The 16051-nt window shown below is 39.5% G+C and overlaps 1 protein-coding gene across 1 annotated transcript in view; it reads left to right on the forward strand.

Annotated features, from left to right (window-relative positions):
* Gnaq (G protein subunit alpha q) overlaps positions 1-15801 on the forward strand; it is a 271646-nt gene extending 255845 nt beyond the window's left edge. Inside the window, exons 6-7 of the mRNA XM_048332041.1 lie at positions 5064-5217; positions 10597-15801. Coding sequence (XP_048187998.1) covers positions 5064-5217; positions 10597-10787 — 345 coding nt within the window. The 3' untranslated portion in view covers positions 10788-15801. The remainder of the gene's footprint in view (positions 1-5063; positions 5218-10596) is intronic.
* Positions 15802-16051: the final 250 nt, after the last annotated feature.

A 16051-nucleotide genomic window follows, 5' to 3' on the forward strand; every position in this document is an offset into this window, starting at 1 on the left:
TTGCCAGATCATCTGCAGCACATTTTCAAAGAGCTGATGGATTCCTCTGAACTCCACTCCCTGCATCTCCCTAGCCTCCTCTTCTCCTGCCCCCCTGCCCCCCATTGGCATCGAGTACACTTTGAAATCTAGTGCAAGGGCTGGGAATATGGCCTAGTGGCAAGAGTGCTTGCCTTGTATACATGAAGCCCCGGGTTCGATTCCCCAGCACCACATATATAGAAAACGGCCAGAAGTGGCACTGTGGCTCAAGTGGCAAAGTGCTAGACTTGAGCAAAAAGAAGCCAGGGATAGTTCTCAAGCCCTGAGGCAAGCTCCAGGGATGGCAAAAAAAAAAAAAATGAAATCTAGTGCAGACATCAGTTCGGACACATAACAGTGTGATCTTGCTGAAGTTAGAAAGTCAACACAGCAAAGCCTTTCCCTAAAAAGTCAAAGGGGGAAAGAAATAGGCAAAAGACTGGGCTTGCAAATTATTTTCATAAACCTTTGTCATTAGTTGTTGCATTAGTTTGTCCAGTAGACATAAGTAAATGAAGTAAATACTTGAGAATGTTTCTAGTTCCTTGTTAGGAATTTGAATTTTTAAAAATTACTTGATGTTTGCTAAGTTGAAATTTCACAATGCCATGGGTCATTACATAAAGAAATAAATTAGTTGATCCTAGTCTTAACAATGATCTTTACTAAGCTAATTTAAGAGATGTTTTTAGTGAGTTATTTCTGAAAAGACTTTTTTGTGGCTATTAGAAGTGAAATATGGTGTTTAAATTCCCAAAGCATAAAAGTCCTGTATTTTACTGGTCTCCTTTTCTGGTCGGGTTTCTAAACAGATATGGTGCTGAGAAAAATGAGACCTGGCCAAGTGCCGGTGCCTCACATCTGTAATACTAGCTAATCAGTATGCTGAGATGTGAAGATCACAATTCGAAGCCATCCTGAACAGAAAAGCTCATGAGACTCTTATCTCCAGTAAACTACCAAAAAAAAAAAAAAAAAAGGCTGGAAGTGGAGCTGTGGCTCCAGTGGTAGAGTGCTATCCTTGAGTTTAAAAAAAAAAATCAAAAAGCTCCAAGACAGCACCAGGCTCTGAGCTCTGAGTTCAAATTCCAGAATCTAGTTAATAAGCATTTCAATGTATGTGGCTGACAGATGTACTGTTCTGTAACTATGAAGATCTGAGATTAACAGTGCTAGGAATTATCATGACTTGTTTTCCTCTTCTATACAGACACACCCATGGATTCATTCTTTTACTTATTCATTTACTCATATCGTACATTTCCCTAGCCTCCTTTTGTAACAGAAAGCTTGGCAGCATAGAATCACAGCCACCCAATGGCTTCTGACATCCAGTAGTGAGGTTGTGGCCCACTCAGACCCAGTGCCTCTTAGATAGTACAGCACACCTTTGTACCCAGGAGAGCTCCATTCAAGTTTCTCTGGGTTTCATCCATTCTTCTGCCTGTGATCAGTCCCAGCTGGGGGTACCTAACAGATGACTATCAGTCCCTCACTGATGAGGTGATTCCTCAGTGTTTGGTTCTGCATTTAAGGCCTTATTCTAGTTCATAAGGGAATGTGATTCCGGTGTGGTGTAGCAAGATAGTAAAGGAGCAAAAAATATCAAGAGGGAGGCAGGCAGGCAGGTGACGGTATCAAGTAAAAGAATTAAGGATCTCAGTCTCAATGAGTTCTTTGTTTTAAAAAATGAATGAGCTTTGTGAAAAGAGCACACACACTTATTAGCAAAATAATGAGAAGTTGCAAAAGGTTTTGAAACCAATGGTCATATCTGTTTCAGTGTTAAATGCTGACTTTTGACAAACAGAAGCACTAACTTGGCAGAAAGACACAAGGAAATGATTATGAGCAAAATCGAGCTCAATAGCTGCAGAGCTGCAAATGTACAAACATAAAATTTAGTTCTGGTAGTCTGTTCGGTACATGCATACATATGTACAAGTGTGTGTATACATATATACACGCACATATACACACATATATACACACATACATATATGTATATATACATATATGTGTATATTTTCTTTAAGCAATTGTAGTTTCTTTTTTATTTTTTATTATCTTTAAGTGGTTGTACAAAGGAGATACCATTTAACAAAACAGTTAATGAATACAGTGCATCTTGATCACCCCCTTCAACAGACTCACTACCCTTCAACCCATCCTTCCCTTTTAAAAATTCTGATGTATATACAATAGATTCTTGACTGCGTTCTCCCCCGTCCTCACTTCATTCATCTACCCCTCTCCCCTTGACCCCACAACCCCTCTTGCATGTAGCCATTTCTTGGTGCTGATTTTGTTGGGCTTTGACCTCGTCTTTCTAAAAGATTATACTACTTGAGCTCTCCAGGGTCTTTTTATTGCAGAAATTTGGACCAGACCATAACAGGAGGACTCTTGGGCTCTGTTAACTGGATCTGGCCTTTTCCCTACTCAAAAAGGAGTTTGTTCCTGAATCATTTCATCCAGTTCTTCTATTGTATCCATAGGGCTTTTGGAAGGCCTCCTTACATCCCTGCATCCCAACAGGGATTGCAGACCCTTAGAGGCTGGGCACAATTTCTGCATGTAACTTCCAATGTTTGTGCCACCCCTGCCCCCACTATTACAATGAAAATGAAAAGGAAATGATTATTTTTCTTATTTAATGCTCATGTTCCAGATCAGAACCCCTGGTGATTCCTTCACAGGACTATGGTTTTAAATTTTCTTTCTCATAGTCAGTCTCTCATTCATCTGACAAGATTCAGCTCAAACCTACCTTTCTTTTTAAACCTTCTCTGACCTATCCCCTATGACCCCAGCCTCTTCTGTTTGTGATGCTGTGGGCCCACTCTGCACCTGAGTTGCCCACTGGGATGCCTATCTTGCTCAGTTCTGCAGCAGGGCCTCTGTCGCCAGTGTACTCATGCTCACTACCACTCAATATTACCTGCTGAATGATGGGGCTACCAGGAATAGCCCAACTAGTGCCCAGTAGGAAGAAGGAGGGAGCCCCACATAAATTGCTTGGGAGAAGTCCAGTTGACCTTGGGCCTTGACATTAGGAATGAGGATGGTATTCTTCAGAGAACATTCACACTTATGTGCTAGTGGCAATACTGGATCCTTTTTATCTAGAGAAGAGAGAGTTATGTCGGGCTTAGGTTGCAGGTGTTTCCTAGAGTCAGGCAATGTGGAGCTTTATCCAGTCATGGGTTAACATGAGATCACATTACAAAGCAGTACTTTTTAGAGATTACAATGCTTGAAAAATGGCTTAGTCTTTGGCTTTTTAGTAAGGATTTCTATGGAGAATTGATTTGGGATGTGAGAAGTCAGAGGTATAAGAATCCTCACTTACTGCTTGCTGTCTGATGAGGAGGAGGAAGGGCATTCATAGTCACACCATCCTGCTGGCACTTATAGATAGGGAGCAGGTAGCCTAGCCCTTCCCTAGGGCAGGGGATCTGAGTGAATGCTTCACATATAGTGTTACCCCTCTGCAGGTTCCCACCCATGGCGGAAGTGACTTACCTGTCAGTGTGGACTGGGCAACAGTCTGACATTTCTGTAGCCACATGGACCGAAAAAAGTAATGACAGTGTGATCAGATCGTTGTGGTTGTGTGTACATGGTTCTTGAGTCCTTTGGGCTTCTTTTTTTGAAGGAGTAGAGACCAGCAAGACCTTCTCTTGCAGGCCCCTCCCATCTCTTCTGTCCCTCATTCTAGCTTTTTCACCTGCATCAGTGCCATCCTTCACTGAGTTCAGGAGAAATGGTAGGTTGGTAACAGGAAGTCCAAAACCTCCTTCAGCCTACCCATAGGCCAGGATGGGCCAGGTCATCCTGGTTGCTGCTAATGAGCCTCTGAGGCTCTTAGTCCTCTTGTAAATTCTTCATGAAAGGAAAGTTTTTCATTCAGAGTTTCTAGCAAAAGTCCTGGAGTTGTCTGGCTCAGTAAGATGCTTCACCACAGTGAGCACCAGGAAAGGGAAACTCCTTCTGATGTGGGCCTGAGTCATAGCACAGCCTTGAGCCCTGCAGGGCTCTCAACATTGTGTCTTAAACCCCAGAGCCACCTGTTAGCAGCAGGATTAGACTCTGTTTCAGGCAGGCTGTTGCTGGGCCTAAGAAAGAAGATTGCAGATTGTAGTCTTCACGGTGTGTCCATACGTAAGGCTCTAATTTCTCAGGGAAAAGAGGATTCCTCAAACCTGCCTTTACTTGTGACTCAGAGTAGGCATTGGTTTAGAGATACTGTGAAAGGAGGTGAAGAAGCTGTGTGACCAGCATTATTTGCCTCAGGAGTACCTTCCTGAGATACTCATGAAAATTAACATTTTCATTTAACACTGACAAACTGGCTAATTTCCTTAAGAATCCATTGAGGTTTCTGTTAGCACAGTAGGCTTGAAATGCTGGAGGTTATAAAGACTAGAATATCTCCAAGAAGACACCACGTGTTTCTCTAAAGTTATATCTAAAACTTATGAGAAATATGTGCACTGAAAAGAAAGCTATGAATATCTCTTCCCATGTGCTTGTTTTATCATTGGACACTCCCCCCCGACACACATATGTATGTATTCTAGTAGTGATGGGCAAAGAATTAAGACTTTGTTTTGGATGTTCAAAATGCTTCTAATTATGAAAGTCCAAAATTAACATATATTAGGACATTAAAATGAAAAATGAGGACTGGTATTTAGTGTTTAGTTTATGTATTAAGTACTTGGTCTTGAATTTAAAATTGGGGAGAAATTTATGACCATGTTCGAAATAAAACATGATTGTCTAGACTGTATTTATTTCTTTCAACCTTCAAAGTTAATTCAGGAGATATTTTTATTATTTTCCTTTTCTGCTTGTCGTTCTGAGAGTTTACATAATGAAAACAGCCAATTATTTGCATATAAATTCTGGTGATCCCAACTCAAAGCCATAAAAATTGAAAGCATACAGAAGATGAGTTGGGCTTAGGAAATAAGCACAGTTCACAGACTGAGTAATCATGTAATTTACTTTTTGTTTTTCTGATTTTTTTTTTCCAGAATCGAATGGAGGAAAGCAAAGCACTCTTTAGAACAATTATCACATATCCATGGTTCCAGAACTCCTCGGTTATTCTGTTCTTAAACAAGAAAGATCTTCTAGAGGAGAAAATTATGTATTCCCACCTAGTTGACTACTTCCCAGAATACGATGGTAAGTGGGCCTGCAGTGCCAGATGAGCCAGCACTACTCTGGCTGCAGAGTCTGCATGTGGGGTTATTGGAGTACTTGTCCCTGTATGCCCTGCTTGTAATGACACAAAACATGCTATTTTCTAACACAAAACATAGTCATAGTCACTTGATTTTTCAAGGCCTTTAGAGTTTGTGAGTATATTTTATATCCTGTGTTATCCATGTAAAAGCATGCTGATTCACACATAGTGAATTTTTAGGAAGCACTTACTTTCTGGACTTCATGCTCCAAGGAAGTCCCACCATCCTTCTAGTAGTAGCTATCTCTTAGGCTCTCAGTGCAGCACTTGAAATGTGCAGTGCCACTTGAGTCCTCCATGGCTTTGCTGTATTTGTTTCACCCTTAGAAACTGATAATGCCTTCCCGAGCAATGCTGGGAAATTCTGAACAACTGGGCACCCAGTTCTGAGAAGTGCTCAGTAACTGACTAATAAAATGCATCCACATCAAACATCTCCAGAGAAAATAAGTCATGGCCACTGCCCTGATAAAGCTTGGCCTGCTACCTGGTTATATAAATAAAAGTTGTATTAAGACACAGCCACACCCATTTCTAGGCCTTCTTTCATACTACAGCAGCAGAAGTAGAGAGTTGTGCCAGAAATTGAATATTTAGCTTTGAAAAGCTAGACATTTAGTCTCTGGCCATTTACAGACAGTTTGCCAACTTAAGTTGGGATAGTAACATAGAGCGTGCACTTTGAATATTTCAAAACTCTGACTCTGCCACTCCCTGGCTATATTTCTTTGGACAAGTTTAACTCTACTTAGTTTCCTCCTGAGTATAAAAAGGATTGAAGTCATAAACCACTAACACAGCACCTAACACAAGCAGCTAAATCTAGAAGTACTTGTTACACCTACTATAAACTATCATTATAACATTACAACCTAACACTATTGCTGTTAGGTGCCAGCAAGAAAAATGGTTTGGCTGGTTGATTGATACTAGGACTTGAAATCAGGGAACCATGCTTGCTTCTGGGCAAATGCTTTATCACTTGAGCCACACCCCCAGCCCTTTGGCTTTTAGTTGTCAAATAGGTTATTTCATTCAGAGCCTTCTCCTTTATAGTTGATATTACAGTCATGTACCACCATATCTCAGATTGGGGGGCTCACTAACTTTGTGTGTAGATTGACTTCAAACCTCCCACATGGCTAGAATTACGTTGTGACCATAACTTTGACTTTAGCTGATTAAGAAGACACACACACAGATGCTAGCATCTCTCCATGGCACTTGCCTTGGGTACAGTGCTAGCTCATGGAAGTGAAGTGTTAGATATTTAATGAGCTCGTAATCCCATCTACTGAAAATTTGCAGATTGCTGAGTTGAGGCTGAGGGTGAATTCTGTGTGCTTGAGACAGTCCTAGGTCTTAAGAGATAGTGAATGCCCTCTTTGGTTAGCCGTGTGCATACAACCTCTCTCCCAGTCTATTTTTCTTCCTACTTTGCTGTTCTCCTAAAAAACAAAAGACTTCCTTAATCACTGATTTCTTTCAAGTTTCCACTCACTGTTAGCAAGTCGTGAATGCCTGAGCCTGTTCCTTGGTGCTCCTGGGGAGGCCAGGGACGAGGTGACCTGCAGCAGCCTTGCTCTCCCTGTAACAAGATTGTCCTTTCCACACAGCTCTGCCTGAGTAACACGGGCCTGAGGGACTCTGGTGTACACTTGGAGTCATTTGCCTCACACATGGAGGAGTAGACTTGAAGTTTTTCTCACAATTTGCTGAGAATCAACAGACTGAAAATGACCACCCTTTGCACAGCCTGTGGGCCTACTCCCTTTCCCACCCTGCAATAGGCATGCGCAAGAACAGAGAGTACTGCCCACCCACATTACTAAACACTCCTGGGCTGCTCAAGTACAGCCAACAGCCACACCATGTAGTGGTTGGCTGTTCTGCAGTAGGACTTCTTTACAGTCTGGGTATTTGTGGAACTATTGGTTTCTGTCTTCAGCATCTTCCCAATCTCTACACAAACCTCTTGTGGCCAATCCATTCCCCAGATTCCCCATTCTTCCAGTATCCACCTACTGCAGATGGTTGGAAATGTGAAGAAGTTTTTCACTGTTATACAACAGTCGACACACAATGCCCATAGGAAACTTGGCCACAGAAAAAGAAAAGACATTGGTTTTGTTATTCTCAAAGCAAAGGCAGCTGTCATTTCATGAGTCTTAGGCCTTGTGTGATGAGCTAAGCCTTTTGAAAAGAATCCAGGCCCACTTTGCAGTAATATTTTTGTGCTAAGCATGTTTATAGTATTATAAATTTCACACTTTTTTATTTCTGCACTTACAAGGTCTTAATCAGAGTAAATGCCATTTCTGTGTTTCTCTTCAGAAAGGGAGATTACCAGTTCCAGATGGGCTTGAATTGGGAATTTGTTCATAGAGACCGTGGAGTTCTGTTCCTGCTGTGCTGTCTATACTGATTGCTTTGTACTTTATGTTTATTCAAATAACATAATTTATGCATAAAATCATAACATACTCCAAGTGCACTTCAGTGACTTGAATCTTGTTCTAGTTTTCCTTTAGAATTAAAAATGGTTCCAGTCCCTTCTTTTTCAAAATGCAGTGAGTACAAATCTCAGGGAAGAAATAATACCATTTTTCCTGCTTTGACAGTCCATTCGTGTCTCGCTTTAAATGTTTTCAGTATGATTGTGAAACTAACACTTGAATAATTGTAGAGGACATTGTTTTCTAATGGTGCAACATTTTTATTTAATACAGTACCAGCTTTTTTTTTTTTTTTTTTTTTTTTTTTTTGGCCAGTCCTGGGGCTTGGACTCAGGGCCTGAGCACTGTCCCTGGCTTCTTTTTTTGCTCAAGGCTTAGCATTCTGCCACTTGAGCCACAGTGCCACTTCTGGCCGTTTTCTGTATATGTGGTGCTGGGGAATTGAACCCAGGGTCTCATGTATACGAGGCAAACACTCTTGCTACTAGGCCATATCCCCAGCCCTGTACCAGCTTCTTAATCACTAATCAAAGGTTCCATTCAGGACATAGTCTAAGTCAATAATGTGCTAATTGTACAAATGAGGAAAACCTACCTGTTTTTATCATCATTTCCTTCTGGCTCTGGCTGTGTTGGCTGTAAGCTGGCAGAAGCATAGGAGAGGGACACCTGGATGTGAAAGTTCCCAAGCTGGCTGTCTAGAACTCAGGAGCATGGTGGTCAAACTTTGGACCTTTATTCTAAAGGTCCCTTTATTCCAGTTCATACATGACAAGAATATGGTCAGAGAAAGCCACGTTGTGGAAGTATTTCCCGAGGGAAGGAACTGGATGGAGGAACCCAGGGAATTATCCCTATGCTGTTGTAGAGTTAACTTGTAACAACATGTAGTAACTTATAACAATATAGAGCTGGGTCTGATGGTCATAGATGTTATTCATGTGCAGTAATTTTCAATTATGCTTTCAGAATCTATTAAATACATTTTTAACAGCTTGAGATGTGATTCATATGTGATATTAACTCACCCACTTAAAGTATAAAATGAATGGTTTGGGTATATTACATTATTTTCTTGATTACAATAAAATACCATACATACGGCATAAAACTTGTCCTCTCAACCATTTTAAGTGTGCAATTCTATGGCATTAATTATATTTACACTACTGTGCAACCATTACCAGTATTTCCAAAATGTTTTCACCACCCCAAATAAGTAATAACACCCCACTGTCCCCCTCCCACAGCTCATACCAACCTCTACTGCACTTTCAGTCTCTGTATCTACATATTCTATATTCTCTTGTGTGTGGAATCATACCATATTTGACCATGTATGATAACTTCTTATTTACTATAATGTTCTCAAGGATCTATGCATCATATAACATCTCTCAGAATGTCATTCCTTTTTATAGCAGAGTAACATTTCATTGCATGAATACTCCCACTATTGCATGGTTTCCCAGTTTCTATTGTGACCAGTGCTGCTGTTAACCTTCACACTAGTGAGAGGCCCTGCTCTCAGTTCTTTTTCATATATACCTAGGAGCGGAATTGCTGACTCTTAACAGGAATTTTAGCTTAGCTTTTGAGGAACCATCATACTGTTCCCTCAGGGGCTATACTACAGGCCCACCAACAGTGCAGGAGTACACAGACTTCTCCACATCCTCTCAGTGGGTATTTTCTTTCCAGACAGCCATGTTAGCTGATGGAAAGGAGTATCGCAATAAGAAAGAGAATTACCCATCTGTGTGTGGGTTTGTATACAGGCTTGAACTCAGGGCCTGGGCACTGTCCCTGAACTTTTTTTAATGAAGGCTAGCTCTCTACCACTTAAATCACACCTCCTCTTCCAGCTTTTTTGGTAGTTAGTTGGAGATAAAGAGTCTCATGAACTTTCCTGCCTGGGCAGGATCCTCAAAGCAGAGCTTCCCGAGTAGCCAGGATTATAGGCATGAGCCATTAGTGCTCAGCTTCTTAGGCATCTTTTTAGTGCTTATTGGTCATTTGTATGTTTTCTTGTGAAAAAATATATTCATGTCTTTTATTCAGTTTCTAATCAGGCGGGTTGCTTTATGTTGAGTCATAGGAGCCCTTTATATATTCAAGATGCTAAATCCTTATTACATACATAATTTGCATATATTGTATCCCATTCTTTAGGATGACTTTTCATTTTCTTGGTAATGTGCTTTGATTCTCAGATGTATCTAATTTTGATGATGTCCAGTTAATCTTTCATTTTGCTCAAGAATCCAGTACAGTCTTCTGATTTATCCAAATAAATATTATCACAATTTTTTTGCAGACTGTCTAGGGAAATGCTTAGAACATAAGAGACCCCAATAAATGTAAGAAAATGCAAGCCAACTGTCTTAACCATTGCACTTAGTGAACTGAATACTGCAATGCAGAATGTAGACTGAGGCTGCAGAAGCCTGCTGGAGCAAGACCTGAACCTCAGGAAGAGGGATCTCACTCCTCTGAGTGACATTCAGTCTGGAGAATGTACAACAATTCATTACGACAGATCTTAAGGAACAGATTGGCAAAGGGGGCTCGAGGCAGCTATGTCTGTGCACACTTTATTATAGAACTGACCCAGTTCATCCACCATAGCAGAAGTAAACTACCACTCCCCTGCTGAAGAGCCCGCAGTGGCTCTCTATATACCAGGAATCAGAGGCAAGTGAAGTGAGCAGGAGGATAACTACCACATGATTCTGTAAGGCAACATGACTGTAATGGATCAAACCTGTTTGATCAACACAAGCAATATTTGTTGAACGAATGACAAACAAATGTGTTGACGTATCAGCTGACAGACTATCCCTCTCCTCCTTTGGCTCATAGGACCCCAGAGAGATGCCCAGGCAGCTCGAGAATTCATCCTGAAGATGTTCGTGGACCTGAACCCAGACAGTGACAAAATTATCTACTCCCACTTCACCTGCGCCACAGACACCGAGAACATCCGCTTTGTCTTTGCTGCTGTCAAGGACACCATTCTCCAGTTGAACCTGAAGGAGTACAATCTGGTCTAACCGTGCCTCCCAGAAACCTGCCCTTCCCTCCCCTGGTGGGCTATTGAAGATACACAAGAGGGACTGGATTTCTGTGGAAAACAATTTGCATAATACTAATTTATTGCCGTCCTGGACTCTGTGAGTGTGTCCACAGAGTTTGTAGTAAATATTATGATTTTATTTAAACCTATTCAGAGGAAAAAAAAAACAAAAACAGAGGATGCTGAAGTACAGTCCCAGCACATTCCTCTCTTTTTTTAGGCAAAATCTTGTGACTCAATGTATTTTACATCCTCAGTCATGCACTCAGCAAAGATAAGAGTTTTTTCTCCTTTTCTCTCTGTCTTTCTTTTTTATTGAGCAAAACAAAGCTGATTTCTCTTTTTCCTCAGTCATACCTCCCTCCTGATTTCTTCCCACTCCGACATTATAACAGCCTTTATCCTAGTTCCATTCTTGGTCAAGATTTTTCTTGAATGATACAGTCAGGACAACATCATTCAATTTAAGCCATCCTATATCAGCTTAATTTAACCTTTTTGCTGAGGGATTATATGTATTACTACTATGGTTTTAAAATGTATTACTCTGGATACATATCTAGTCTTTCTTTTTAAATATGCATTTTATCTTGTTGCCCTTTGCACTGGGACAACTGATGCCCAGGGGTATCATTTCTTCTGGGTTTTGTCTTTCAGCCATAGTTTGATTGCTCAGAGAAACTCGGTGAAGTAAGAGGGCATGAGCAAAGACACACACAAGAGTCTTTCCTTTTGAAGTTCATGTGCCATTGTTCTTCCTCCTTAACTTACTACTTTTTCTCTTTTTTCTTTTCACCCTCTCTTTAAAATCACAATGCCAAATAATATGCCAACAGACACTACATTCCCCAGTGGCTGCTACTTTTTCATAGGTTCTCCTGTTTTTATTTCTTCCAACTTTTCCTTCCCTCTTTTTTTTTCTTTGTGTTTAGGCCACAATTTAAAAGTGATTTTTATTATGAATATGTGTTGCCAAAGCTGGCTTTTTACAAAACAGAATGTGTTAAGAAGAGCTTAACAATAAAAGCCAGTGTCTTAAAATGTAAGAGGAAGACTGTGAAGCCAATGATGACTGGCTGAAAATGAACCTGAAATTCCAGTTGCCAAACAATTGGTAACTCACTGTAAATTTGACTCTCTTGTGGTCCATTCTTTTATTTGCCCTTGAGGTCACATTGTACAGTGTCCACATCGCAGCAGTGTAGAAAAAGTATCTGTGGTTCATCATCAAATCTGGGGGTTTTTTTGTCTCTTTATTTGAAGCAAGTTTTACTTATTACTCTTTATGCTTTTTAAGTTCAAGTAAGTCTGCCAGAACTATTGGTTGATAGTGTTATCCTGACACATTAAACTTGCAAAAAAAAAGTCATTGCTAGTTTGGACCTTCAAGATTTTCTTGAACTGATGACTGGTTAAGTTGAACTTAAGGAAGATTTATGGTCTTTACTCAAAAGTAACCTTTCAGTGTTTCATCAAACATGTATTTATGTAACTAAACTAGAACTCTACATGTGCAATTTTTCAACAAACACAAACAATACAACACATGTATGGAAAATCTTCTGTTAAGCAGCTGAAGTTGAAATGTGACTTAAGAAAGTAAGTCAATAGTTGTTTTAAAGCTGCTGGAAAGTTAAAATCAGGCCACAGTGCTGGTCTCAATACTATTTGGCACTAGTCTAAACTTCCACAAAAATCACTTGGGGAGAATAACCATGGGGAGGGAAAGAATTAACAGCTCATCAGACAGTTCCTTAACAGTAAGGAAGTGTTCTCACTCTTCTCTCCCAGCCTCAAACAACACAGGTTACTTTTGTTTTCCTTGCTCAGAAAGCACCTGTAATTTAATGAACAGACTGTAGGTATAGTGCAATTATGAATGCTCTAATCATTGTACATACATCTCTCTTGATACTGCAGCATCCATACTGGCTTTGTAATCATTAATTTTTGGCAGATTGAATGTGCTGTATTGATATGTATCTATGTAATTGTATTGTATGTCTTATAGCTAATTCACATTTTGAATAATGTTATTTTATTTACTTTTTTAAGAGAGGAGAATGTAAATTTGTCAGTTTATTTCTGACTAGGGATTTTTTTTCCATTTAGAAAAGGAGAAGAAGAAAAAAAAAAACTTACTATCATACAGAGCGGTACTAGCATCGTGCTGTATAAAATGCACATTCCTGAGTAGAGGTATACTGGTTATATGACCCAAAGGTAATTTCATAGCAAAACTCATAAAAATCAGTCAGAGCTTTTATACAAACATGGAAACCAACTTTGTAGAACTTTTGCCATTTGATCTAGGATTGGAATATGAGCTTTTATACAATTCATATTCTTATTTGGCAAATGCACAGTTTAGTATTACCTCTCTGATGGCCTTTATTAGAAAGGCAGTTTCAGACGCTATTGTGATCCACTAAGGAAATGTTTTAACAGCTAGAGACCACTGCTTGCCTGAAAGGGCAATCTTAAATTTGGTGCAGCAAAACAAAACAAAATTTTAAAAAAAAGTAAGCAACGACATTTGATGGCCTACAGTGTGTATAGAGAAAACCTCATCACAAGATCATAGTGTTACAGTTCTAGGGGATCAAGATATTCTATTTAATAGAGCTATAGTAGATGTAGTCGATTAAACCTGATCTCAAAACACGAAGAATCTGAGCAAAAACAAGGAAGGATCGTTATAGTTGTCTTTATGAAATTAGGATGGAATTTGCTATGCAGAATTGAGGTTTGTGGCTTCACTGCTCATCCTGGGGTGCATGACAGGCTCCCTTCTTTTGAGAAAGGAAAATATTGATCACCCTAGCTGCAGTGATTTGTAGAAACCTAACTGTATTCACACTAGTCAACTGAACTAAAAGGGTTTTTTTTGTTGTTTGTTTGGGGTTTTATTGTAGGGGCTAAGGGCGGGAAGGGATTCTTTTCAGTTTTGTATAAAAACAAAGTTTACTCCTGCTTTCTATTCTCTTGTGACTGCAGCATCCTGTTTTGCGTGCACACTGGGCTCCTGTTGTTGATGCTCTAGGTGATGGGGGCTTGTGGGAGTTTTATGGTGACTTGGGCATGTCTTCTTCAAAAACACAACACCAAACACAGAAACCTTTCTTCAGCTTACCAAGGCAAGCAGCCATTTCATGACTCACATAACACACCACAGTCTACCAGTTTACAGATGATTTTTTCCCCGTTTTTTGTGTGACTTGGCAGTTCTGACCCACAGTAAATTCCTTATTTGTAATTGGAGGTTTGTACTATGCCTTACAGAGCTTAAATTCAGAAGTCTGTGCCTCATATCTGAAACAAAGGGAAATAACACATTCATTAAAAGTCATTGAATCCCTTAGAAGTCATTGGGTTTTTTTTTTCTCCTTTCTTAACATTTCCACATAAAAAGCTCTGTTGAATGTCATGAGTAGACTAGAAAGAAAAAAAAAAATCTTAGGAACCTGCATATGTTGTACCAGCAGGTGATATCTACAAAAATGTTTGAAGAAAACCTGAAACCTCTCTCTCTCTCTCTCTCTCTCTCTCTCTCTCTCTCTCTCTCTCTCTCTCTCTCTCTCTCTCTCTCGATTAGCAGGCCTGATATTTAAAAAGGTAATTCAGCAAAAGGGCAACTTACTTTTTGTACTTCAGACTATCTTGATTGTCATGGTGTACGAACTGTAATTTAAAAATTTATACTGCCACGTGATTGTAAATTTTAGTTGTCTTAAGTTAGGAATTGGTTAAAAGCTATTGATACTGGATTTGGGTCAAAATGACTTTATTATTTGCAAAAAAAAAAAATAATGGGAAGAAAGGGCTGCATAATGAGATACTGCAAGACTCAGATACTGGTTGGAAATTCCCCTGAGATTACCTTCCGGTTACTTTTGATTTCCCTTTGTTTTCAGTTTCTCAAAAAAATTTAAAAACAGAATGAATGAAATGAAATATAGCAGAATGTTAACCCATATAAAAATAAAGTGTACCCAAATATTGTAATGTATATTGCTGCTCTTCTTAAAATCAAATAAGGGTTTTTCAGACCACTTAATTGGTAATGAACAACATCTCTATTGATACAAATACGATGTGCTTGGTACACACTCATCTTTTCTTCCAAAGAACTCTTGGTTAGAAACACACATGAAAACTTAAAAACTAGTAATATTGTATGTTTCATACTTCCAGCCTAGGTAGTGTTTAATAGATCTGTCCTGGTACCTGTGTCTTTAGGATTTCATCTTGGTTTCATGCAATTAGAAAAAGCGCTGTCATAGTTGTGTGTGATTAGGTAGAGATTTTTGGAGCCAGGCACCTGCCGTTCAGGAGATAACTTAGTACCAAGTCTACACTTGTAGACTAACCATTTCCTGCTGTCTTCCTCACTACCACTACCCCTCAGTGACAGCCTCTCAAATCGTGCATTCCAAGTGTGTTACACACACTCAGATACTCATTTCCCACTTACCCTCCTCATGTACCATGGCGCCTCCCTCTGTATGGTTCCAGCCAAATAGTTGATGACATGTACATGTCTCTTGGGTAAAATTGGACCTCGCTTAGCTAAAGGAATTCTAATTTCCATAGAAGAAAAATAAAACAGGAAAGTTATTCCTCAGTCGAACATTTCTTAGGTTGGAGAAAAGAAAGTGGGAAATTACTGTGTAACTCAGTCTAGGTTACTTTGATTTGAACTTGTTTGGGGTGATTTCTTTTCTGCAAAGAATTCTAAATGCAGCTTCTGATTCCTCCCTTCATCGTGTTGGAAGCCCTTACTAGACCTATGTATTTAGGGAGTTTGGTCACAAAACATTTTTAACTTGCAGTATTTAAAAGAATCATATTTACTGTTCTTAAAATGTCATTCAAATGCATGTATTGTCTATTGTTTGGGGATGGGAACTAGTTTTGCAAAAAACACCTAATGTTGTATAATAATGCCCCAATGATCTTGCTGGTTAAAAATACAGTATTTTTGGCCATAATTTTGTACTATAGCATTCTTCATTCTTGAGTTTTGCTTCCCTTGAAGTTGCCTCTCAGAATTTTTTGTTATTACTATTGTAAGGAATATTGGATTCCATCTTTGCTGCCTTAACACATAGTTTTCCAAAGTAGGAAGGTTTAATGGTTTCTAAAACACACAAAATCCTTTCTCAGTGATGTACAATCAGATGCGTTAGCTTCTGGTAGTAGAAACACATGTGTGGGTGGAATGTATCACATTTTCTCTTT

This window comes from Perognathus longimembris, chromosome 1 (genome assembly GCF_023159225.1).
Source record: "Perognathus longimembris pacificus isolate PPM17 chromosome 1, ASM2315922v1, whole genome shotgun sequence".
Lineage (NCBI taxonomy): Eukaryota > Metazoa > Chordata > Mammalia > Rodentia > Heteromyidae > Perognathus > Perognathus longimembris.